Below are 25,798 nucleotides of genomic sequence, written 5' to 3'. Positions count from 1 at the left end.
GCCTCTCACGATCATCGACTAATATACCTATGCCGAGAAATTCCACGTATTCTCTTGCCTTGGCTACTGTTATTCGCCTTTCGGATTGGGCTGGTTATGCCACTTGTTTTTCCCTGAAGCTGCATACTAATCTCCAGATATGTGTATTCTCTGCAATTCTTCGGCACTTTTAACGATTTAGACCTTTCCTAAGATGATTAGCCCTTTTATCTTCCAATTTTAAAACAACATGGAACGAGAAGGTTCTTGGTGGCTCGTCCCTTCATGTAACAGCAATAAATTAGAAGTATAGATAGCCCACAGCTTCAATAAGTAACAGCTAGCCGCAAATCAACAGTCTATCTCGACAATTCCTGCCGAAATCTGCGTTTAAACATAGATCTCGCAGCTCTAGCTTCTTCATCGTGAGATGTCTTGACATCTTTACAGTATGAGTATGGAATCGCTAGCTATCCATGCTCTGAGACCTTCCACCGATATTCCCCACCAAGCGAACTTTCAAATGATACTGATGCTCTTGCTTCAAATATATGGTGTACCGACCCATGATAGCGCATCGGAATCTTTCAATAATTGGCTCGGTAAGACAAGTATGCAGCGATGTTATACATTACAGAAAGATGGTGATTCAACGCTCTCGTGCGGTGGTTCTCGAAGTATAAGCCACTTTCAGGTAACCTCTCTTTGCCTGTTCTTGTGTGATTTGATCGCACCAAGTGGTAGATCTTGCACCAAATCAAGATCTATAATCGTATCTATTGAATGCCATGTCAACAAGGTCACCTTTACGTTGCTATTGCTACACAGGGGCACCCACTTAAGCACCATCGTGTGATCTTAGCAGCCCTGGGTCTCTCCAAGCCTTGAAGTCATTACGCTTTTTCCAATTCTTTCAAGGAAGAACACTCCAGGACAGTTTCGAGATCTACGATGACGTCTGACAGTCCAATGAACGAAGACACTGAGAATCATTGCGAGTATCAGTGCCCAAGGAACAAACCCTAGCATTATGAGATTTGAATTTATTCCCAATCCAAAACCTATTGTGGTGGCCGTTAAAATGGCGAATACAAGAATAAGCGACTGGCATCTATCTTGCCCCTGGCGTCGATGCGTGAACGAAGAAATCGAACAACCCAGAAAGATACACGATGCGAGTAAGGATAATGCATACGGATCCAACATTACACCAAGACTTCCCGAATTGAAGGTGTAGCCCATAGGTTTAGTATTTGAGTTCATCTGCGGTTGAATGTTAGCCGTGATCTAGGTCTAGATTTGGGGGTGCGAACTCGTTCTTTCTCATGATAAAGAGTATATCTTGTAGTCACTGTTGCAGATATCATTGCAATCAATGGTTCGAAGATTGCTCCCAAGTCGCGGGCTGGATAATATGCAGAAAGGTATTCCGTGAGTGATTGTTCGTCTATTGGTCTTATTGTTGACGCTCGACATACTCCAGAACGACATTTGAATAGTCGGTAGGAACTTTCAATTTCGATGTCATTCATAGCCATATTATCAGTAATTGTTCTGATTTAAATTCCTTATAGCTTTTTGTTCAAGGACGGCTGATTTTGAACATCTTTATCTACTCAAGACTGGAAAGCGATACCCAAGTACAAATATATCTGTGATCAGATCGTAGCCTTAACAAAGTTATTGGCGCCCATCGGGTGGAGGATCCTTGAAATCTTCGAATCAAGAGTCTAATAAAATATCCTCGTCATGGTGTATTTGACAAATGCGCTGACCGAAATGCCTGCAACTGGAGAGTGTTAACATTTGTCAACCATACGAGATATCCCGATTCCAAGCCATTGGGCTCCGAGGGTACTATAGGCTTTCGGCAAGGCTGATGCCCAACCTGCAGTCATCCGAAACTGGTCACCGAATCTTGATCGCCAGCCTATCATTACGAACATCCACGATTGTCGGTAAGCGAGGCTGATTTTGCGAACCAAGACAAACCTTCTATCTCAGTTTCTTCACACCGAATAGAAGGTCTAGTTTAGATGCATTCATGCCTGAAGTCAGCCTACCCCCACTCTGAGATGTTATGTCTATGGTCGAGTATTCTGATTTCGCGGGGAATAAAAAGCTTCTCCAGATCCACTCTATCTACTTGCTCTTTCTTATTGTTCGATTTTCGATCTCAACTGTATGTAAGGATTTAACCTGATTTCCGTTATTGAATCTTTTCATTTTTTGTATACTTCAAACGACATCAAATTAATCATGACTACCAAATTGAATCTACTTGTCACACCGACGCAAGAGCGCAGACCTGTCCGACACGATGTCAATGAAGACAAAAAGTCTGAGAAACTTAGAACGATGTACTTGTACACTATGATGTTTCTCTCGATAGCTTCCCCCATTCTTCATGAATCCTCCCTCATTGCTTGGCTTATGTAAGTGAATCGAAATATTTTATCAATTGACCATATACTAACACGGCTCTAGCAATATTTTTTGCACTGTCGCTCTCATGGTAGCTGTCGTTCGGTCACATCCTGAAGAAATTAAAAAGTACTCCGTAAAGGGTCCTCCAATACAAGAATTATTTTCTGACTTTTTCTTGATAGGTTTGGCCCTGTGGTATTACCGACAGCCAGCTTGTTCTTGGTAATGATAGTGTTCACAAGTCGTGTATCGCTACTAGAAATTATGCCTTGGATACCATTTGCCTTTTCCATGTGGCTTCTGATCACCGTTTACTCTTGCCCAGCGACGGTATCACTCGTTCAAGAAGTCCTCAGAGGAGCCAGGCTGGATTCACCAAAACATGGTCATTATATCCAAAACTTTATCTGGGATGTCGAGGAAGGCCAGGACCAAGCCCCAAGCTTTGGTTTTAATCAAAAGGAGCCCCTGAAACGTGTATCGCAGTCTACTATGGATCACGAGGTTGCATTCATGGGTCGTCCTACTTCAATCATAAGCACAACTCCCAGTGATATTGATTTAGATGAAGGTAATGCGACCGCAAGGTTGGTAGGCGCCAGACTTCTGTCCCACTTTCGAGAGGATAATCGCGAATCCATTCAATTCCTGGATGACTTGAGGTTCCACTCACAGGATAATTTCACAAACTCCCTGGAGTCTTCAGATGATTCGTTGATAGGCCACCACTCAAAAATTGGGTCGGAATTCAGCGACCACATATAATGAACAATCCGTTTATATGCAGAAAGAGGTTACCAGAACTCACTATATCAATTCGTCCAGATTCTCTACTGCCGAATTCAGCCCTAAAATCCTAGAGCTGTGGATGTCCTGAGATGTATACGTTTTTCAGTTGGATTCCAAGCCGATAGAAACATTCAGCAAATGGATCCACATTCCATAGATTTCCCGGATGCATATTTCCATGTGCATTATTTCTTTTTTTCTTTTGTGCTTTATACTATGGGACCTCTATAACTTTACCCCTGGAAATCTCGAACGTCGTACTCTTTTCCGGAGTTTCTATCCACAAGGACATGACTGCCCCAAAATCGGAACGCAGACCATCTTACGCTTTATCACGCCTGCCTCCGAGATCAATTTCAAGAAAGGAGCCACTTGTGACCAGGAATATACCCCGAGGATGTTTCTTGGCCGGGAATAGATGAGAATTGCAAATGTTGAGCTTAGAAAGTGAAGACAAAGACCTACTGTGACCATTAGTATGGCAGTCATTCAGTTCATATGTTTGTTGCTTCTTAACCTGTCCCATGGAAATCCCATCCCAAGGTGTCAATGGACTCACGATCTCACCGTTAAAGCCCACCGACAATCGCCTCCTCTCACCATGACCTCAGTTTGTACACATCATAGTCTAATCCAGATGCTGTATATATGATATAGGAACCAAACCAGCCAACCAAAATATGTGTCTTCTCTTTCGAATTTTCGGTTGTGATTGTGTTACATCACTAACCACAAACATTCGAAATGTGTCTTTCGAGGAAACAAATACTTCAAGGTGGCGCTTTGAAGCAGTGCTCTCTGATGAGGCTCTGAACGGCCAATGTTTTTCTCACGGTGACTGATCTGTCATATCTGACCGTAGCTTTTACTCAAACAGTAAGCTTTGGTCGGCGCATGGGAATATGGTGGGACAGAATAGGAACTTTTAGGGGTTCGTGTGTTAGCGTTACCGCTTAAGGTTGGTATGCGGAGAGGGGTTGGAATTTGTGAAAAGGGCTTTAATTGTGTTCATTGGAGAGGGTCTTTGGACGCAGAAATATAGCAAAGAAAGTACTATGCAAACGGGAAAACGGGCGATGTTCTGATATTCTCTTGTGTTTCGTTTTTCGTTCGACGCGGCAGAGCACAGTTCGGGGCGGCAAAACTCGACGCATTATAGCTTCATTGGTTCAATATAAAAGCATAGATGGACATGCGGAGAAGATGGCGGGGGAGCAATAGATACTAATATTTCCTATTCATGTTGCATCGAATTCGCAGGCGATTCGGGGAGGAACGTTTTTGAGCCTATCATCAATCAATGGGTTGTTAGATCACATGGTGCATGTTGGTTAGCCTTGGTAGTAGCATTCTTGGACTTTGTAAATATCATCACCCGAAATTTGATTGTTTCTTGGGTCACCCATCACGCCAGTTTTCCTCTGATATGGTATCTGAAACGTAAAATACATGGATCAAAGTTTCGATGCGCTGACCGAGGAAGGAGTTGTCCATCATACATCTTTCTTCATTCTACGGAGACTGTAGGTAAAAAGCAAATGTTGACTTTCTACTGCAAATTAAATCATAAGAAATACCCAGAAATTGAAACAGACACTTTCACCTCATCGCAACTTCATTGAGTAAAGTACCAAGACGATGCCAAACACCAATCACTCATTTATAGATACTACCTACTTATATCATATCACATAACGTGAGCTAGGTAAAGGACTACCAGGTTCATACAAACATAGTGTCACAATCGATTGAACCTTTGAAGACGGTTTAATAAGATGTAAATTCATAGATAATCAGTCGTTCCTTTCCAGAGGGAATCATACTTGCAAAACGCCATTACTAACTCTGATCTTTCTCTCCTTCCGAAAACTTGAGTTTCGAAGATAAACTATCCCCCCTCCATGGAATACAAAGTGTGCCCGCCAACTTGTATCTCATCTTGACCCAATAATCTTATTTGTTCCCAGCCACAATCCAAACATGGAATAGCAATATTCTCTAATCGATAGCGCCGATCTCTTGTTCTTTGGCTCGAGACTCAAGGTAACGATTTCGGTCTGTTTTCGGTGTTTGAGGACGCAAAACATCGGGTAGGAGTGCCGCTGTGACCTTTGGCTCCCATTTGATATTGAATTCAGGGTCAGGACTCGATCGGCTGCCATTGTCACTAATCTCAAAGCACGCACTCATCTGAATTCGAAACCCCTTAGTCACCTTTAGATCTCTGATGTTGGTCAAGATCTTCATCGGACCTTCTCCCTCGGTGAGTTTGACAAGGGCGCTCTTTGTACCGACAAGCCATATCGTCAAATACTCCAAGTTCAGTTTTTGAGATATCAGATGTACGAAATCACTAAAAATTTCGTTGACACTCCGCATCGACTCATCGCTGCTCTTTTCCCAATTTGAAAATTGCAGATATGCGACCTCAATCACAAGCTCTTTAAGCCCTTTCGCTATGCCTGGGCATGCTGTCAGGAGTTGATCTAAAGCTAAATCATCTTTGTCGCCATTGCAGTATATTCGAGATCTTTCCCAGATCACAGAGCCAAGCTCCAACCTGAATTGCGTACTAACATTGGCTAACATTCGAATCCACTTTAGGTCTGCCCAGTCAAGAAAATCCGAGTCGGGCATTGTGGCATGATTTATGTTGAAGTTCTCCATATAATATCCATTTCTGTTTGGGTGGTTGTGATGGATGTATACAAATTCATTTGCTTCTTTAATAAATTTTGAATGTTGTTTCCTTTCTTTCTTGGGCAAGAAACTGCGCCTGAAGTCACACATATTCTCCAGCCACTTCGCAAAACCCATTCCGTAAGTTTTTTTGTACTCAAATTTCCAATTTGAACCTCCAATAGCGATCGAATTGATATAAGTTTTTGATTTGGGGTCGAAATAAAGAATAACAGATGCGATCAATTGAAATATGATTGTTCGAACTTCGATAGGCAAGTCCATGAATCTAAACGGACCTGGTCTACAAATCAAATAAGCAATGTACACTTCAAGATCAAGAATATTATACCTCTGATAGCTAACAATCTTGTGATCTCTTCTACCAACGCTGTCTGATGCCCTTCCAATTTTGGCTTCGCGTCTAGCTACAAACATCATTGTGTGATCAGTCCTGGAGGTGAAGTAGAAGTCTCCGTAGTAATTAAAATCAAAGGGAATTTTGCTCTGGTACTGAACAGCTGGTGGACCATCCATGATGACGGGGGTGAGTGCTAAAAAGAAGAACAACTGGATTAGAGGGTTCTATCGAAGCAAAAGCTGAACTGGAAACTTACTTTCTTCTTTTCTTTTTGCTGTCGTCTTTGCGACTGCAGAACCTCGCTTCCGTCTAACTCTCTTGGCCATGGTTGTGACTTTGTTATTGCTAGATGTAATAAGAAGATATCGAAGAACGAGTTTAACAGGTTTCGAAGACTTTAGGTTTAGGTTACTCAATCGCTTCACAGTAAGACAGTCATCGCTTGGAGGCGATTAAGACAAAGTTCGAGTGAATTCTGAAAAACGAAACATCCATGGATAACTTTAATCATCACACAAAAGATCAGAGATTCATTGTAGCCAATGAAAATTCCACCTTGTACTAAACGTGCACTGTAACCTTTCGATCTTTCCTGCGTGTTTAACGGATCCAGTGAGACCCCTCTTTTCTCGTGGGATTACAGAGACCAGAGGAGGCCACAGTTCTTCTCAATTCATGAAAGAGGAGATGTAAATTCTTGGAGCTTTCCCATTTTGCTAAGAGGATCAGTCAGGATGCATTGTCAGAGTTCTTCAATGAACCTACGATGATGTGCGCGGGTTCTATGACATCTTTTCACTGGACTATGTTGTGTGGAGTCACTACTTCGACGACACATGTGATTCTTTAACATTATGTTGGCATAGATTGTATACGAAGTTATATTGGTGGTCTTAAAGTTCGTCTATGAATGTTTTGAGTGACTGATAAACTTCATGCCGCATTGATTCCCCAGCTCATGATATTGTCAAACAAGTTTCTACACATGAACAGAGGTAACTGTAAGTGAATATCAATGCTGTACTATATCGTAAGATCAAGAATGTTGCTCTTTGGTTTAATCGGACTTACTATCTCGACTCTCCTAGTAACATTACCCAGAAATTAGAAACATACCTCAAATACTTGCCAGAAGATCTTAAAATTGATTTTTTTTTTTTTTTTTTTGCGATCCATGGCGTTGATTGACGTTTCACTGAAATAGCAGAGAACGAGGAAGAATTAGGTCATCCGAGACTCATCAAGAAGATCTCTGTCACCAAATCCTTTGAAGCTTTCATGGGCAAACTGTGATTTGACGAATTCTTCATTGTTGGTCATATATATCATTTTGGATAATGGGCATCTATTACTGGAAATGAGAGTTTTATACTTAGAATAGCGGAATATTTTCGCCCATATACACTTTATATCCACAAGCCAAACAACGAAATTGAAATGCATATGGCTAGCCGAGTTGTGTCAGACAGAGAACGGTAGTGGGATGTAGGAGGACATGATTTCCCACACAGCGTTGGAGGGAAGAATAGTGAAGTCGCGGAGACGAAAAATGCGATTTACAATCTCTAGGGATACTCAAGACAAAATTCTGATGTGTACTTTTGTTGAGTCTGGAAGAGGTATTCCGCTTTTGGGGTCTACACTAGTTCAGAGATTTCATCGAGTGCAGGCTCATGGGGGAATGAGCCAGCATGTATCACTTTCTGGTACCTTTTAACGTTGTAATAATAGCTTGGGTCATATGCTATGACGATTACAATTAACAAAATTGCATCTTCACAGGCAGCGAAAATCCCATAATGTGCCACTCTTAGTGGTCATAATGCTAGAATACTAGCAACAGTCATCAGCTAAAACATGCACGTCATACTCTCTACGTCAGTCAAGCAAAATCCACAGCAAAATAAAATTAGTTTATAGATTCTGACAGAACCATCATGGCTATCAATATACTAGATCGCTTGGCACCAGTCTAATGGCTAGCTAAACTCGATCGTGGCTACGCTAATGTAGAAGCTACTCATACCATTACCACCCTAGGGGATTTCTTTTTGAACTGGTCGTTTTCCCCAGGTTTTACTTAAATACCTTTACTTCTCCTTCGTAGAAACATTCTTCAGACGTAAATCACATTGACAGCAATCGACACATTCACAATTACCGTACTTTCTCCAAGAAATATCAAAGCTTTCAATACGATCCTCGATCTTATTTACACACCACATTACCGTATTAATCTCATCACCTCGTTATAATTGCATAACTGCCGTCTAATAACGAATCAGAATGACGGATTCAATGAACATCACCATGGATTGGGTAAGTAATCTCCTCTCTTGAACCAAACATTGTCTCTCGCCTATTCATACATGAAAGTTTCACACATCGCTTATGATACGTTTTCTTTCTCCTACTTGTCCTGGCTCGCATTCTCAATAATCCAATCTAACCAATGTTTAGTCACCCGCCAAGTCTCTCTCAGGCGATCTGAATCCCTTGAAGTCGGGCGACTCAACAGAAGTCAGCGACAGGGAAGAAGAGCAAGGCCGCAGAGTGCAGAGAAAGGAGCAGCGCAACGCGAAGAGAGGCCGAGATGACAAAAACGAAGGCAGAGAGCACCGTCATAACGTCGTTGGTGTCAATGCCCTGCAACTCAAGAAAGGCTCGTCTCTCTTTGCATTAAAACCTACGGCCAAGAGAGGTCGCGATGATGAAGGCGACATGACCTTCAAAGGACAGCAGGACAACGCGGTAGACCAGAGAGCTTCAAAGAGGAAATGCGACAACTCTGCCAAGGATCGTAGGATTCTGAGCAGTGCCTTCTTCGAGCTTGTTGAAAGAGGAGGGGGGGAAATTCGATACGATGTCAAGGAGGACCCGTGGGGGTTGTCCAAAAAGCGTAACGTGGCTAAAAGTTCTTGGGAAATGAGCACGAAGCGATTTGACGAGGAAATGTCCATGCTCGATGCAGCAATGGTTGGAACTTCGTTGAATCAATAGTTATGCCCCCTCGCTGATGTAGTCTGCTTTCTCTGGGGCGCTATATACCTTGTTATTTAGATTAAACAATCATGTTTCTTCTTCACTGAATGATGTTGAAATCCTCCGTTACATGAAGTGCAACCGGAATTCTAACAGGTGATGCAATTAAGGATGATACTGCAATTTTGAATTTGGCACTTGCCTTCTAGGTAGCACATCCCGCGATTGGCAAACAGTTTTCATTTTCACGATGCGACTGAGTAGATTCTTTGCTTCTTGACATTATCTTCGTGGGTGATAAAACTCGTGAGTGAAGCAATAGTATACACGGCCTCAGGCCTCAGGCCAACCATGCTCCTGCGTCCATGCTAATGACACATTCTAAAGAAATCTTTCCTTCGCTCATTAAATCATGCCGCCATCTTAAACCAGCTCGCTAGTAACATTAGAAAATTCACCCTTCTCCAACTTCGTCTTCCAGAATATTGGGTTGGTATCATTGAATCCGTGCTTAACCCATCCATCTTCCTTGACATGGTACAAATTGATGAAACCTCCAGAATAGGCGTCCCTGTGTGTGGCAGCCAAAATACTTCTTCTTCCCAACTCCAAGGCTGCTTCCTCGCTCAAATCGTATGAGTATTCGGCATCCAACACACCATATGCGAAGGTTTGACCGGATCCAACACAGAAGAGGTTCCCACTCAATCTTGTTCCGTCGGAATCGATGTAGTAAAGTGCGGGCCCTTCTTCCTTGGTAACACCGGCACACATGGTTCCCATGGACAATCCCATACCCTTGTATCTATAAACGAGGTTTGCAAGAATCTTAGAAGCAGCTGCGACGGAAATGCGGCGTTTGTGACGAAGTTCGTGAAGTCTGCATTGCATACCAAGATATGCGAGCCAGTATTGACAATCCTAAGTTTCAAATCTCAGTCACGACCAGTGAAACGATCAGATCAGTGATGAATTTAATAACTTACAGCAGCACCACCAGCCATTGTACCCAATAAGCAGTTGTTAATCTCAATCACCTTCTTAACAGTCTGACTTGCGATCCAGTTGCCTGCCGTTGCTCTTGAATCTGTCGCTACAATAATTCCACCTTGAAATCTGAATGCTAAAGTTGTGGTACCGTGTGCGATCTTAATGGGACAGTTTGGGTTCGCATGGTCATCGGTAGCTGCTCGGAGCCAAGCAGATGGCTAAAGATGGATTGATTAGCATTTTGCATATTAATGTTTTATAGTGAACAGAACCCCGAGCCTGTGAATAGATAATCGCAAGGCTAACGTACATGTGCGACAGGAGGCATGGCGAATTTCAAAGATAAGCCAGGAGCTGGTTGGTATAACTCCATCTGGTCTTCTTGAGGAGCTTCCTGCTCGTAAGCAGGTGTGCTGTATTGTGATACCAGAGAATCCATTTTCAAAGGTCAAGTTGGAGTTGGAGGTTCAAAAAGTTCAGCGGAAGCAGAGTTGTAGGATTGACGTCGCTGATGGATTTGATGTTGATGTTGTATGCCCAGTTACTAGGTATTGAATAATGGTAGCTTACTAGGCAGCTTGAGTTTCGCGTCAGCGGGCGGTAACTGCTCGTTTTGCCGGGCGTTACTTAAAACAGACTAGCGCCACGAGTCAATTGTGCCTTATCGAGATAATCTTTCGATATCAATCTCCGTAAAGTTTCCCCAGCTGCATACAGAGGACAAGCCTCACAATTGTTGTATTGCTTTTACTGTCTTTCTTGGACAAGAGACTTCTGTCAGAGGAGTATTTCAATTCCTTTTTTCTTCCTCTATCGCCCGATAACCTTACCGTGGCGCGGTATCATGACTCGGAACTGTGACTTCCGCACGAATGTACACACAAGATGCGACAGGAGCTCAATATTACGTGCGAACAAGATGGGGAAACACAGGTTAACTTCACGTTATCACAACTCTTATCGTGCAAAGAAGTCGCAGGTACTATTTAGTATTGTGTCATGTACACTCTCGAACAGGAACACGAGAAGAGGACTTTCGACTTGGACCCCACTGGTACATCTACCTACCTCTCTTCCACGCTGATTTGCTGGCCAGTCTCAACCATATACTTAAGTATAAGATCTCTTAACCATATATCTGGGTGTACGATCAGCTGAATGTCGAGCTCAGCTTTATAAGCCGTGGAAGCTTCGAATGCAGTAAGGTGAGGCATACCTAGGTAATTAGATATATCTTATGCATCAAACGGGATACATGTGAAGACTTTTATGCTCTATCATTGGCATGCTCTTTTACTTCCTTTTGGCCATCCATGTTCACTCGCGTTTGCGAAGTTCACAACATCCTGGAGTCGAAGACGTTCAGAGATATCTGTGCATCGCGAGACGGATTGAGCAAAAGGAAATACCAGCCCTGTTGCTTGCGGACAAGGATTGATTCGCAAATCTTCACCCCCAAGCTCTCAGCTGTCCAGTGACAAGCAGTATATCCACCCAGCTCCAAATTTTATCCATGTTCTAGGCTCATTACCGAGATTCATTTAAACAAGATTTATTGGATGGTAATTGCGATGCAATGTTAACAACGACCACGTTCATTGACATTCTTAATATATATTCATCTCATTGTTCACCGATCTATCCACATATCCTTTGATGTCAATAGAAGGTTACCCTAAACCACTGCATTCAGCCTCCAAATCTACCTTGGTGATTAAAATACGTCAGTTTGTCATACAATCTGTTTCTCAATACTTTACTACGCATCTCTGGGAACATCGCTTCGCTATCACGCTTCCGTGTCTAAAAGCCTCAATCCGAATATTTTCATGAGTGTTCGAACACCATATTGCCTACCTTCAACATAAACCCCTACTTGTTCACCCTGGGTACCTTCACTATCGTGTTCTCGGTCAATTACCGATAACAGATTCATTTGTGCGTCCTTGTACCAGTGTGACGTTATCGTCGAAATTCATCAACACAGATCGGAAATATTGGCGTAGAAGTCGTGTGTCCGTCCCAGATATTATCAATTCTAGTATCCGATGATAGACTGAAATGCTTTTATACTAATTTATCCATTCCCGTATTTTCAAGCTTATATATACTCATCTCATCCCTTTCTTTGATGAGACCTAATTCAACATGCTGTCATCCTCAGAACGCAAAAGAATTCGCGAGGTTCGCCGTTACTACAAAAGATCTCCCGATGATCCGCCTATCGCTGGTGAAAGCGCACCGGTCGAGAGTCCCGAGACAGTTCGGTCCGTAGAAAAGGCTAGTAGCCCCAATAGTACACTAACTGCGTTGATGCAATTGATCACGTGGCGTCTTGGTGCATCAAGAGCGATGGTATCTGTTGTTGATGATAATGCACAAGTATTTGTGACTCCTATCAATACTACTTTTGCTGTATACTCACGCCTCTACAGTATTTTCTCGCGGAAGCAACAAAAACACTGGATCTATCAGACTCTTCAAAACATGATCCGGGTGATGATTTATGGATGGGTTGTGGAGGGTAAGATCTCTTGCAGTAATAAGACTTTCGGGACCTTTTCTGACGAGAGCCACGTTTTCCAGAACTATTCGCAGTGAAGCTTTGTGTGCGGTGAGTTTTCCAGACCACCTGTCGCTCACCACTAATAACTTGTGACTAGTACACTATAGAAGTTATCCCTGAACCAAATCATTATGCCTGTTTCAGTGTTCCGGATTTATCGGCCGATCCCAGGTTCTGTAATCTGCCTTATGTTGCAGGCGGACCGAAATTTCGATATTATGCAGGGACACCTTTAATCAGTAACACCGGAATACCAATTGGAAGTGTCTTTGTCATTGATCCAAGGCCACGTGAGCGAGCCACGAGAGCGGAGGTCGATTTCTTGGGACTAATGGCAAAAAACGTCATGGAATATCTTGAAATGAAACGGGAAAGTGTGCAGTTGCGGCGGAACGATGTGATGTCCAAAGGATTGGCCGCTCTAGTTGAGGGTCAAAGCAGGATCCCGCGGCAGTTGCCGACAGATATGGTCGTCAAGTGCCAAGACGCCAACGGCTCTCATTTGGATGAAGCGAAAAAGGGTAACACTAACTCAACAAGTAATTTGGTTGCTTTTGACACATCTTTAGTGACGGTCGCCGAGCAGTCATTGAAAAATATAGTGGGCCCTCCACAAGCACTGGTTGGGGAAAACTTGCTACATGATATCTCACCTAATACATCTATAGATCAATTGGCATTGGCTGATGCCCCAGCGACCCATGATCGAATACTCTCACGAGGTGCCAATCTACTGAGAGAATCTCTCGATGTCGATTATACGATTTTCTTCGATATGAGTATTGGCTTTTCAACTAGTGTCGAAAACGAAGAGAATGGAGATGTTGGATCGCCTGAAGATACATTTTTGGATGATCCAAACACGAAAAATGACTTCACCACAACACCTGCCTATATTCCCCAGGACAACGATATCGATTTATTGAATACATCTGCCCAGTCTTCATCTCTTAACAGGCGAAGTAATGAAGCAGGTTCTGCTAAAGTTAGAAGTTTTTCCACATCAACTTGTTCGTCATTGGATGGCGATACACTGTCTTGTACCCTCTACAGAGCGCCAAATGAAAAAGATCTACAAAGACTTTCAAAAAGATACCCTAAAGGTAAAGTATGGACATTCAGTGGCTATGATTCTGAATCTTCAGAAGACGATGACTCACCACCATCTAAACAAATGTTCGCTATGCAGCTTCATCAACAAAATCATCGAGTCAGAAAATCTGATCGCAGCATAATGAAGCAGTGCTTTCCTGATGCTCGAGAGGTTCTCTTTGCTCCACTCTCTGAGGCAGGGACTGGATTACCCATAGTGGCATGCTTTGCAGTATCTCTACGGGACATAGCGATTTTCACCTCCGATACTGAAAAGGCATTTGTTCGTGGGTTTCTGAACAGTGTTTCTATTGAGTATAATCGAATATCCATTGCCGCTGCCGATCGTCAAAAAGGAGATTTCATATCAAGCATATCACATGTAAGAAAACCAATCCTATTCATTTGCAAATATTTCTAGTATGATATGTCTTCACAAGAGGTGCTTAAGGTCTAGCCTCCAAACGCGAGCCTCAAAAATCTCAAATTTTTATTTGTTGAATTTACACGCTAGCTAGGATACCCTACAGGTCAATCTTGACGGCTACCTGTAAAATAAGTCATTGGTTCGTCTAACTTTGCGAATTTAAGCTGATTGATTCTATCGTCAACAGGAATTGAGAAGTCCACTCCACGGAATTCTTGGATCTGCCGGTATTTATATCCTGTCTAGAGCACTCAGTATATATTTTTAACAACTCCAATAGAGCTTTTAAGCGAGACGAATCTTGATAATGGTCAATTTGAATTCTGCTCGACAATAGAAACATGTGGACGAGTCCTTCAAGAAACTCTAATGGATGTTCTTGAATATTCCAAGGTATGAACTCGATTTCCTCCCTTAATTTTATGGTCGAGGAGCCCCTGAATCTTCAGCCCTCCTGTCACACAAAGCTAACACGTATAGCTAAACAATTTGATGAAACACAAAGGAGTTAGCGTGAAAGCCCCAGGTACGAATGGAAATTCTTCCAATTCCCAACAAACAAACGGCGAAAGTCTCACGAGCGACGATCTACTTTCTCAGCCCCTAGATCTTGCTAGAATGTGTGAAGACTCAGTGGCAATTGTTGCAGTTGCCTACATGCATCACAAAACGAATTCGGAACAGCTCCTACACAGAGTAATGCAACCTCCAGGAACGATGGAAACTCAAGGGAATCAAACCCTGTGCAAATCTAACTCTGTCACTGTATCCTTGCACATTTCATTTGACCATTGGCACTTCTTCTGCTCTCCGGGATCTTTGCAGCGAATCATTATGAATTTGGTCGGTAACAGTCTCAAGTATACATCGGCAGGCTTTATAGATATTTCTTTGGCTGTTGAATCCCCCAAAGATGACAATGCCAGGATATCAAAGAGACCAACTATTGCTACTGATGACTTAGTTGTACTTCGAATCAGTGATAGTGGCAAGGGTATCTCTAGTGAGTTTTTGAAAAGCAAACTCTTTATCGCCTTTTCTCAGGAGTCGTCATTGGCACCGGGTACTGGTAAGAACTCGACTATTGCTTTAATCTCGTCGATATACTGATGTGCTGTGTAAAAGGACTTGGACTTCACATCGTGTATTCTCTCGTGCGGATGTATAACGGAACTATCGATGTTCAAAGTCAAATCGGCCACGGAACAACTGTTACAGTCAAACTACCCCTGAAAAAAGCATTATATAATCTAACTTCTATCACAACCTCCGATGCACTTCTCAAGGATCAAGTCGAAGAGTTGAAAAGATTGCTCAAACAATCCAAATATTCCAAGTTCTCAACTCACGGTTTCCGGTCTGGCTCATCTTGTCATCTAAAGAAATCCCTGCACGCGTATCTTACTCAGTGGTTTGGTATGAATCATGAACCTGACGATGATGCTGCTGATATTGCTTTTGTCACTGAAGAAAAAATCGACTTGTTCCTTGCAGAGCTGACGAAAGATGGTGCATCCAAGCCCTCGCTTATAATATTGGTACGATATGTTCCAAGTCACAGCCATACATCCCAACAGAGCTCGGCTATTGGCATACCCCTTGAAACTCTCACGATACCGTTCGGTCCCTGGAAATTGTTGAAAACATTACGCACCTGTCTATCGCCTAAGCAGATATCACCAAAACCGTCTCCTGTTACCGATCATAAATTCTTCTATACCAGCCCTTTGCCCTCTCCGACCGCTGATATCCGAAAAGAACTTGGGACAACCGTCACCAAACCCTTAGTAGAGGAAGCACTTACTGAAAAGTCACTCAATGTCTCCCAAACTCTATTAAGTCCAAGTCAGCCAACAATTCTTTGCGTCGATGATAATCCTATCAACCTTCGCCTCCTCAGAGCGTACTTTCGCAAACTGAATTTCGATATCACGTGCGCGGAAAATGGAGCCGTAGCGTTCGAGAAATATCGACATCAGCCCAATGGTTTTGATCTTGTATTCATGGGTACGTGAAGAACTCTTCTCTTGGCTTTAATTTTGTATTCCCATTCCACTTCAATACACATGCACACCAATAATCCACAATTAGCTAAGATTTCTCACAAACCAAAGATATCAGCATGCCAATATGCGACGGCTACCAATCTACACGACTGATTCGATCGCTCGATAAACTTCAACAAAGTATTAGTCCAGCCCCATTACCACCAACTCGTATTGTGGCACTCTCCGCCGCGTATTCAGATGCAGATATGGAGATGGCGAAGGCGGCGGGTGTTGATGATTTCTACACAAAGCCGATGAAGCTTAGTAGATTAGAAACGCTGATGAGGGACTGGGGATACCTGGATTCATAATCATGGGTCCAATTTGTTGACTCGAGCATAATAAAATTGATATTTGATGGTGGTATTGTGAGGGCAATTTAAAGATTGAATTGAATACACAGGAAGACTGAGTATTGAGGATAATTGAGTAGGATTACATTTATAAGTGACTAATTGAAAGTTTGGATATAGAAAGGGAGGGCGTATACGGTATCTTTAAAAAAGGAAATGGTGAAAACACATGGATAATATATTATTAACACCCGGAAGAGATATCATACTGTTTCAGTCCTCACTTCCTCGTTTTCGGAACTTGTTTTACCATTACACATCCCTATATCACATTTCATATTTCACATTTCACCAAACTTCGCATGCCTGAGCATGAAAAACATGATGGAAGTCCATCAACACATATCTGGGTAAAGCAACGATTTATTCTAGATAGCTAGAGATTGAGAAAGTGGCAAGTGCCAGTAATCCTCAATGAGTGTAAAGAATGCCAATGTCCCCGAAGCGAACAGAGTAAAAAACTGATTTGACAAAAGAAAAAGAAAAAGAAAAAGAGTGTAAGACCCCCCAAGGGAAAGGTCCAATGCGTTGTATGGAGATGGCGTGAAACTCAGGGCTTGCGTATGCGTCCCCTTTCTATTCTGCTACTTCCTTGATCGCGTTTGGTTCCGCCTCGGAAAGTAGGGTATAAGGAACGTGGGTGTGATGTGAATGTTTGTTCCATAGCGTGTTTCGTTTGTTGTAGGACTAAATCATATAGTCTCTCCCTCTCTTTCCTCTTCTCATCTAAAGTTTGCCAAAGTCGCTCAGCAGTAGGGCCATTGTTAATTGATGTTGAAAATTTCACGTTGTATTGTCCCAAGGTTCCATCATTCTTGTGTGAGGTGTTATCTTCGCTCAGACATCCTGGCAGAATTTCATGCTTCAAATAACATATTTTAACTTTAAACTCAGCCTCCAGTTTGTCTTTCAGTGGTAAAATCTTTCGATATAATGCAGCGATGGCATAGTTCCGAAAGTCAGTCTTTGTGATCTTGCGCCAAAGAGCAACCAGCTGGCCTTTACTATATGCCCCACCATTAGCCAGAACCCTTGAAGGTTCCAGTTCGTAGAGCACATTCTCATTATTAAGAAATGTTGCCCAACTATAGAAGACACTTGCAACTGCAATCCGATTTGCGACTGTCCATTGTGCCAAACACGGTGATCCCGCAGATTTACCTCCACTGTACCAGTCTACAACCAGAAGAAGTAGTCCGCATTCCCATGTTGTCGAGGTATGTCGTTCACCAAACGTGGAATCGGTTTCAGTCAAAATGTTAGAAGTGAACTCTAACTCAGGAAAGTTTGTCACTCCAGATGAATCCATTCCATGCTGCATTTCAGACATCTTGGGAGGATAATCGATAGCAGATATAACAATTATTAGACTGACTGAATGGGTTGATCAAAGTAGAATTTTCTGATTTCGTAACCTGACGACGGTCGAAACACTTCGAATGTGGAGGGTTCTTTGGGCGGGTATGATTGAAATATGAGGTAGAATAGAGACGAATCTGATCTTTATTGGAGGATGTATCTGGTCTACAAATCTCAGTTGAAGACTTTGTAGGTTATGCACCAGACGCAAAGGCGTCGAATGATTTCGGTGATGATTTCGGTGATGATTTCGGTGATGATTTCGGCGATGGTATTAATATTAAGAGGTTCTGGAGATTGCGGGCCTGAGCAAGATGGTGAGAAAAAAAGATAGCTTTTGTTGTTCCAAGGTGTGGGAGGGTGTGAGATTTGTTCGGGTGTACTGTAGTGGTAGATAGGTAACTTATTGGTTTTGATCTTTTGATGATGGAGAAAAGAAAGGAAAGAAAAACAGAGAGGAGGAAGCAAGTCATTTTGTGCATAGATCCTGATGGTCATTGCATATCATAAGAGTCATAAAAAAGAAAGATTTGACACATTATGACTGACCAAGCGCTTGATTTCGAGTCAAATTCTAATGCTGGGGATGTAGAGTCATTTGAATCCACCATTCATACGCAATTCAACCTCTATTTTTAACGACCACGACACGGCTTCGATTCAAATATGGTATTTTTGCTCAGTATTGCCATTCATTAATGACTCTGGTGACGGTTTCATGTATCATATTGAGGTTTCTAAGTATGTTTCGAGTCAGAAAGTTGCGCACAGCTCTTGAATTCACTTCATTATTGACAGTCATGCCATGCCATATCCAGTCACCATTAATTTACCAGAGTTATGCTGTCGCTACTGAGTATCACGTGCATCGATGATTTGACTTACAATGAGGTACGCAACGAATAGAGAATTAAATACTAAGTGAGAACTCCATATATTGCGCTTGTGGCTTAAAGATGAGGGGATCCCAAAACCCATTGATTCTATACACAATACGACTTTTGACTTTCCTGATAATTATTATATATCTCTTCTTACTTAAAACGACCAGATGTGATTGAATTTGAATGCTTAAACATGTCGCTGTGACAACTCCAATATCTTTGTCTTCCTGTTTCTTCTCTCCAAAAGTTATGCTTTATACCTTCTGAAGGCCTTTTTGTTCACATTCGTTTGATTCTTTCTTTGGCCTGCCTTTTAAGTCTCGTTTTATTTACTTGTCCTTCATGAATGCTAATGAATTTCATATCGCTCTCAAAAACCGGCAAGAAGAATCGTGTTTTATATTGACCCAATGTTCCCTCACCCGTATAAGATTTTTCCAATAGAATTTCCTCATTTTTGGCTCCGAGCAATGGATCTGATTGTGAATGACAGATAATTATGGAAAGTTCCTTCTCCATTTGGGGCTTCAATGGTAGAACCTGGGAGTTCAGTGCAGAAACAGCATCGATTCGAGTCTCATAATTCGCTTGCGGGTCAGAGTGTCTAGTCCAAACAGACTCCAAGTCAAACACCGCGCAAGGAACCATAACGGATTCGATGAGATCATAGCTGAGTGGATTCCAACTCAGTGGACTTTTCTGTGTGGATGAATGTTGTCCATGTTCTTATGATACACAAAATTCCGCAAATGCCTCGATCTTCTTGCTTCGGTATGCCCCCAGTATCCATCAGCAACTCCCCCTGACGTATAGAGTCGATGGCGAGTAGTATAATCGCATCTTCCCAAGGTGAGAACTGTATTAGATTGGCATTGATATCCATTGTCGTATTGAGTAAACAAAAAGTTGATCGTTGTCAAGTAGTGAAGTAAAGTAAATGTAAGAGACTGTGAATTTCGCAATGGCTGTAAAATTCTCAAAGAATTTCAAATGACTAGCCGTGATTCATAATGATAGAATGGAGTGTTGCTGATTTATATTCAAAAGTGGAGATAGTAGAGAATAGAGTATTGATTAGGGACGACATGGTAGCTTTCAGAAGGAAAGTACGAGAAGGGAAATCGGAAGGAGCCAACTTCATCATAAATCAAACTAAGAGTTCTCTATTCCTTCCCTTCAAAGGTGAAATTTTCCCCGAAAATCACGACCAATCTCAAACTCTGCAGAATAAAAGAGTAGTCGTTGCCCCTCTCTGCAAAGAAGTGCCTTCAAGAGTTACAATATTACAAACGATATTTCACCCGACACTCCAACAATCAAAAGTTTTCGATTCCTAAATGCAGCTGAAACACCCAGATTCTTAACAGTCTTGACACCCTTCGACTATTGAGCTTTCTCCGGGCATTATACGAGTTTTGGTATCGTCTACATTCAGGACTACTGGAGAAACTGAGACTTTCAACCATGATGGACCATAATAACTTCACGATCTCTACTAAAATGCAAATGTAATAGTAGATCTATTGAACCTGCAAGCACTCACTGTCATGAGAAGGAACATGGTCATCACTCAAGGAAAAGGGGTGTGAAAAGGTTCATCCCAATTTTCTTTTCTTTCCAATTGAAACGGCATCTATGGAATATAAATTGCATGTTGCATATATATCTTCACTCTGTTTTCTATGTAATACCATGCAGTAGTTGCGAATCCAAACTGAGTATTGAAATAATCCGATCTAAGAATCAAAAAGAGAAATCTGTCATATATACAACTAATTACAAATTAATAAAGCACCAGATCCAAATAACTCCGTGCCCGGGTATCCACATCCAGGTATTCCCATATCCAACCAACTCCAAATCCAATTAACTCCATATTCAAAATGCTTCACAGAAAACAATTTCAAATCGAATTACTCTTGATAGAATATAGCCCGCTCCAATTTAAATCCTCCTCTGACTCTATCTCTGGCTTATATTCGCCCCTCATTTCATACATGGCTTCCATCGAAAAGCCCGCTTTCATGGCTGTACTCTTGTTCCACAAGATTCTTCGAATCAAGAATCTTATGGCATAACCATGAAACCCGAGTATTTCTACCCAATCTTCTTTTTCCATTGCGAACAATTTGTATCCCGAACCGACAAAGTTATTGGCAATGGATGTGGCCGAAGATCGTGGAAGAAAGACGTAACAGGCCCGAAGCTGTGCTGCAATCCACATGCGACACTCGGCATTGGTGTAGTCTTTCTTGGGGATGGTCGTCCACCTGATTCTTTTAGTACAGTCTGGGTCCTTGGTGGGAAGGTCTCCCTCGTAGACATCGGTGACTACTACTTCTGTTTGTCAGCTAACCTGGGTTTATATCGTACAACTCAAGTGCCGCGGCAGAGCATCACGTATGAGTTTTTCATGCAATTCGTTTGATCTCACCCACTCAAATCAAGCAAAGTAACGAGAGTAGTTTCAAACATCTAGATGATAAAAATGATTTGAGTCGAAAAGAAAGCTTGGTACTTACGAGTGTCGTCCGATTTATTGAGTGATTGGTTTCTGTAAACCATTGCCGAGTTGTGTCTCTTGTGGCTGAGCGGTGACTTGAGGAATTGGAAAGGCATTGTTATCTTTGTAGATGATTTATTCAATGATTTGATGTCGAAGATGGCAAGTAGGCAGGTGAATAGGTAAATAAGTATACAGGTCGAAAGAGAAGAGAAACTTGTGAGCAAAATTATGTGACCTTTATATAGTGGGAATCTAGACCACTGTATGCTACTAAAAAGATAGTTGATTTAGCTTACAGGCTAGACTCTCTAGTTCAACGAAGGGATGGGAGAAATTGGTCAAGATGCTAGAGACACTAAAGTTGAATGGCTTCTAAAAAGTGATTTTTGGGGCTTCGAAATCGTTTATATATATTTCAAAGAGGGCTCAGAGCAGAAGTATCTCTGTGATGTGGATTCTGAAGTTCATTGCAAGCTGAGAATATATTTGCAGGTGATTGCCATGAATAGACATAGGGTTCTCTTGCTCGTCTCGTCTTACATACAAAAAGCTTATTTTACGCTACCAACTCCACACTTTGACATGCCAAGAAACTTTCTTGACATTCGACTGATCTCAATCACGCAGGGAAGAACATGAAACAACTTGACATCGGAGTTAAAAACATTACTCTCGTCAACGGTTAAAGGTTAAATCATGAGACTGGTGACATCAAAAGCCTTGGAACTACGGAAATTTTCAACAAGTGAACTATCAAAAAAAGAAATGAAGACAGGTTGCGATCAGGTCCCAGTATCATATCGATGTTCTTTTGGGTCATGATGACCGCAAGTCATGCTCGGAGGTCCAACACTTGCTGTACCTCACGTGCGTACGCACAAATCAATTAGGAGAAAGTGATGGCTTTTTATCCCGTGACCAAACTAACCTTATTCCATGTGGTGACCTTCCCCGGATGCATGGCCTAGGTCATGGTTATCATGACGCGCATATATTATTCAAGACTCAACAAGTCACTTGAAAATAGTATGAGAGTCACCGTTCCTTTCGTTAATGTCGTCCATCTTTTGAGGATCTAACATTTTCCCACATGCCTCCATTAGATGTTCGGTAAAAAACGATCATTGACGCGCACGAGCACGTGCCATCGTTGTCTTGAAATTCTCATGGGTGCAATGACCTTACGTCATCAAGCTTAGAATCAGCCCTGCGCATGCAAAAAGAAATTGATAGCGAGATAGCCTTAAGAAATATTTTGAGTCATTGCCCCACTACCACTTCTTCAGAAGACAAATGCATTTGCACAGTTTTTGAAAAGATTCAATGAAGAGGAAGTATGTTCAAGACATCTCAAGGATTTTTCAAAGGTTCATTCAAAAGGAGGAGCCGTAGGATACAACGTTAAAGGTTACCGTTTTCAATCTCGCTTTTCGAATTCCACGAACCGCTTCAAATCTCCTCTCAAATTTTCTCAGAATTAGTATCAAAATGCCTTCTATTGAAGTAAACGGCAACGCCGTTAAAACTCGCATTCTCCCAGTCAATGTGTCTGAGGTTGGGCAATTCAATAATCAAGAAACACTCGAGAGATGGGAACTCCCTAAGGATCTCTCTGGACTACAATCTATCGCGGAAGCAGCAGAGTACCTCAAGACGGAAAGCATACCTGTAGCCTTTCCAACAGAAACTGTTTATGGATTGGGTGCGGATGCGACGCGAAGCGATGCTGTAAAAGGGATATACAAGGCTAAAGGGCGACCTTCAGACAATCCACTGATTATACATGTTTGCGATCTTACCATGCTACGCAGTCTCTTGACCTCGACCGATAAGCAAAACGTCGATACTGATTTTTCCGAAATCCCAGAGATCTACAGGCCACTAATTAAACGCTTCTGGCCCGGACCCTTGACTGTCCTTTTACCGAATCCATCCCCAAGTAAATTGGCACCAGAAGTAACAGCAGGTTTACCAACATTCGGCGCACGCATGCCAAGCTCTCCTCTTGCGCTTTCTCTAATAAGACTCGCTGGTGTTCCACTCGCCGCCCCATCTGCGAATGCCTCTACGAAACCTTCCTGCACAACCGCTCAACATGTGTCTCACGATCTTGACGGTAGGATCGAAATAATACTCGACGGTGGTGCGTGCCAGGTCGGAGTAGAAAGTACAGTTGTAGATGGCATGTGTGATCCTCCAGTTGTTCTCCGACCTGGTGGTGTGAGTATTGACGAGATTCGAGAGTGTCGTGGCTGGGAAGGTGTGGTAAAAGGATACAAAGACCAAAGTGAAATTGGAGACAAGGCACCCAGAGCACCGGGAATGAAATACAAACATTACAGCCCCAAAGCGAAGGTTATATTGTGCGAGAACGGGCGCGGTATTGAACCTCTTTTCGGGGACGAAGCGCTCTCAATTGTAGCAGCACGAGCTGAAGAGACGGAACACACTGGGCGCAATTCTTCATCTTCCGACAAGCCAGCCACAGTTGGCATTATATCTACTCTGAATTGGAGATTTCGACCCGGGGGTGAAGATTATGCCGGCTATGATATTCAAATAGATGAAGACAAAGACAAGGGAACTATAGACATAGAAGGGGGCTTACAGTCAAACGAGTTCGCGCTCTACGCAAGAAAGCATAAACCTTGGATCAAAGATTCGAGTGATCAGACGACAGCCTGGCATGTTGCAAACTGTTTGAGAATTTCCCTGGGTAGTGAAATCAAAGATATCGCCCATGGTCTCTTTTCGGCGCTGCGAGAGCTGGATCAAAAAGGATGTGATGTCATTTTTGTCGAAGGCATCAAAGATGAAGGGGATATTGCAGCCGCAGTCATGAATAGGCTTCGAAAAGCAGCCACGGTCATTGAAAGATAGAAGATAAAGAATCACTGCCAAAATTCATTATATCTAGATACAATCCCATAGAACAAGCTGCGTCCCATTATGATTTCACTATTCCTATGCCTGGGAATCTGATATGCCCCAACTCCAGTACAATCTAAACTCCTTTTGTGGCTCCCAACCAAATGTAATGTTGCCCATCCACAATGACACGATCTTCGTTGTTTATGCCCTTCACAGCCCCTGCCTCAACCAATCCCCTAACTTGGCCTTTCCGAATTGTGCCAAATTGTTCATGCCTTGCTCGCTCAAATCGATACCCTTCAATTGGGCAACATCTTGCGTAGGCGCCTTGCTAACTCTTTGGACGATAATCGTGGGGTCTGTTTCGAGGATAATACCATCATCAACCATCTCGTCAACTGCCAGGGAAAGGAGGTCGTAGTTTTCGATTATAGTCCGTTTGTCTACGGATTGTCTGTGACATGTTAGTTTTGATTCATTCGAAGCCCTGAGCAATAGAGAGAAAGAAGTAGGGGATAAGTCCAGGGCGTATTCTATCAGGACAAGACGTACTTGAATAGCAGATGCAAAGAATCCCTCAAAGCCAAAATAACATTGTAAAGCATAATCTCATTCTCGTCCACTCCTCCAACTACATACATCATAACATCGCTCTCGCTCTTGTATAACACAATGCGATTGTCGTAGAGGATGATATCTGCGTTTTGCTTTTGGGTCTTCTCGAGGAGACCTTTCTCGAATGCTTTTTGAGATTTTTGATCGGGATATGGTGGTGCTGGAGCTAGACAGTATGTCAGAAGTTATGATATCAGAAACGAATATAGAAAGCGCCTACAAGATGAGTTGTGGTGGGGTGGTGCGTAGTATTTGGTGAACACTCGGGAGCCATCTTCGGCATTGAGGATTATGATGGCATTGACGGAGAAAAGAGACATATTGGGCGCCATGGTGATATTCTGAGGCCGATTGGCAAAAGTGTTTCGGTGGGAGGTGGGTGTGCGGTGTACGGTTTTCGAGGGCGAGTCTTTAGAGCTGGTATGAGAACGAAGCTATTGGTATGGAAATCGTGGTCGCAATGTCATGGGTGCCTCAGGGTTCATTGATTTTGGGGAAGACGGAATTTAGTTGCTCCGCCTTCCGGAATCGCATTGTGGGAGACAAACCACAGAGTACGAGTAGATCCAAACCTATACTTGGCAGCAGCTGTCTTCAACAACATAATTGTTTCTCTTAACATTTATACAAATGTACTTCACTTCTTTGTAAGATCTCAGAGCTATAGTGATATTTGTTCGGATTATCTCATATTCGCACGTTTCATTTGTTTCGAGTTTATGACTGAATTAGTTCGAGATATCTGAATGAAGATTTGATTTTTGTAATTGATTCCCGCATATTTTATCACCTATCTATAACGCGCCCCCATCAAACAAAAGGAGGCTTGATATCCGGTAGGTTCATGATGCAAAGATAGTGATCGGCGCA

General features: G+C 42.4%; 10 protein-coding genes across 10 annotated transcripts; 4 read left to right on the top strand and 6 right to left on the bottom strand.

Annotated features, from left to right (window-relative positions):
• Nucleotides 1–837: 837 nt before the first annotated feature.
• Nucleotides 838–1,732, bottom strand: EAE98_002113 (uncharacterized protein; the record flags this gene model as incomplete). Its single annotated transcript, XM_038949732.1, has 2 exons — nt 1,293–1,732; nt 838–1,266 (listed from the first exon to the last, which is right to left on the bottom strand). The coding sequence occupies exons 1-2, from the start codon at nt 1,515–1,517 to the stop codon at nt 838–840; spliced, it is 654 nt and encodes a 217-aa protein (XP_038813471.1). The 5' UTR covers nt 1,518–1,732.
• Nucleotides 1,733–2,153: 421 nt separating this feature from the next.
• EAE98_002112 (uncharacterized protein) lies at nt 2,154–3,456 on the top strand. The gene is made up of 3 exons (XM_038949731.1): nt 2,154–2,414; nt 2,467–2,532; nt 2,589–3,456. Exons 1-3 carry the CDS (start codon nt 2,239–2,241, stop codon nt 3,169–3,171), a joined length of 825 nt encoding a protein of 274 aa, XP_038813470.1. The 5' UTR covers nt 2,154–2,238; the 3' UTR covers nt 3,172–3,456.
• Nucleotides 3,457–5,193: 1,737 nt separating this feature from the next.
• EAE98_002111 (uncharacterized protein) lies at nt 5,194–6,561 on the bottom strand (the record flags this gene model as incomplete). Its single annotated transcript, XM_038949730.1, has 2 exons — nt 5,194–6,428; nt 6,492–6,561. 2 exons carry the CDS (start codon nt 6,559–6,561, stop codon nt 5,194–5,196), a joined length of 1,305 nt encoding a protein of 434 aa, XP_038813469.1.
• A 1,960-nt stretch (nt 6,562–8,521) lies between these two features.
• Nucleotides 8,522–9,235, top strand: EAE98_002110 (uncharacterized protein; the record flags this gene model as incomplete). The annotated part of the gene is made up of 2 exons (XM_038949729.1): nt 8,522–8,554; nt 8,696–9,235. The coding sequence occupies 2 exons, from the start codon at nt 8,522–8,524 to the stop codon at nt 9,233–9,235; spliced, it is 573 nt and encodes a 190-aa protein (XP_038813468.1).
• Nucleotides 9,236–9,343: 108 nt separating this feature from the next.
• On the bottom strand, nt 9,344–10,919 carry EAE98_002109 (uncharacterized protein). The gene is made up of 3 exons (XM_038949728.1): nt 10,518–10,919; nt 10,204–10,425; nt 9,344–10,138 (listed from the first exon to the last, which is right to left on the bottom strand). Exons 1-3 carry the CDS (start codon nt 10,644–10,646, stop codon nt 9,641–9,643), a joined length of 849 nt encoding a protein of 282 aa, XP_038813467.1. The 5' UTR covers nt 10,647–10,919; the 3' UTR covers nt 9,344–9,640.
• Nucleotides 10,920–12,299: 1,380 nt separating this feature from the next.
• Nucleotides 12,300–16,888, top strand: EAE98_002108 (uncharacterized protein). The gene is made up of 9 exons (XM_038949727.1): nt 12,300–12,589; nt 12,643–12,731; nt 12,794–12,821; nt 12,871–14,247; nt 14,480–14,519; nt 14,573–14,685; nt 14,773–15,361; nt 15,418–16,299; nt 16,407–16,888. Exons 1-9 carry the CDS (start codon nt 12,356–12,358, stop codon nt 16,649–16,651), a joined length of 3,597 nt encoding a protein of 1,198 aa, XP_038813466.1. The 5' UTR covers nt 12,300–12,355; the 3' UTR covers nt 16,652–16,888.
• A 355-nt stretch (nt 16,889–17,243) lies between these two features.
• EAE98_002107 (uncharacterized protein) lies at nt 17,244–18,023 on the bottom strand (the record flags this gene model as incomplete). Its single annotated transcript, XM_038949726.1, has 1 exon — nt 17,244–18,023. One exon carries the CDS (start codon nt 18,021–18,023, stop codon nt 17,244–17,246), a length of 780 nt encoding a protein of 259 aa, XP_038813465.1.
• A 2,700-nt stretch (nt 18,024–20,723) lies between these two features.
• On the bottom strand, nt 20,724–22,340 carry EAE98_002106 (uncharacterized protein). The gene is made up of 2 exons (XM_038949725.1): nt 21,459–22,340; nt 20,724–21,270 (listed from the first exon to the last, which is right to left on the bottom strand). The coding sequence occupies exons 1-2, from the start codon at nt 21,553–21,555 to the stop codon at nt 20,840–20,842; spliced, it is 528 nt and encodes a 175-aa protein (XP_038813464.1). The 5' UTR covers nt 21,556–22,340; the 3' UTR covers nt 20,724–20,839.
• A 590-nt stretch (nt 22,341–22,930) lies between these two features.
• Nucleotides 22,931–24,322, top strand: EAE98_002105 (uncharacterized protein; the record flags this gene model as incomplete). The annotated part of the gene is made up of 1 exon (XM_038949724.1): nt 22,931–24,322. The coding sequence occupies one exon, from the start codon at nt 22,931–22,933 to the stop codon at nt 24,320–24,322; it is 1,392 nt and encodes a 463-aa protein (XP_038813463.1).
• A 201-nt stretch (nt 24,323–24,523) lies between these two features.
• Nucleotides 24,524–25,260, bottom strand: EAE98_002104 (uncharacterized protein; the record flags this gene model as incomplete). The annotated part of the gene is made up of 3 exons (XM_038949723.1): nt 24,524–24,767; nt 24,866–25,094; nt 25,149–25,260. The coding sequence occupies 3 exons, from the start codon at nt 25,258–25,260 to the stop codon at nt 24,524–24,526; spliced, it is 585 nt and encodes a 194-aa protein (XP_038813462.1).
• Between the last annotated feature and the right edge of the window lie 538 nt (nt 25,261–25,798).

The sequence above is a fragment of the Botrytis deweyae genome (assembly GCF_014898535.1).
Source record: "Botrytis deweyae strain B1 chromosome Unknown BDEW_004, whole genome shotgun sequence".
NCBI lineage: Eukaryota > Fungi > Ascomycota > Leotiomycetes > Helotiales > Sclerotiniaceae > Botrytis > Botrytis deweyae.
The sequence above is the reverse complement of the archived record's forward strand: the minus strand, read 5'-3'. Positions and strand labels throughout refer to the sequence as shown.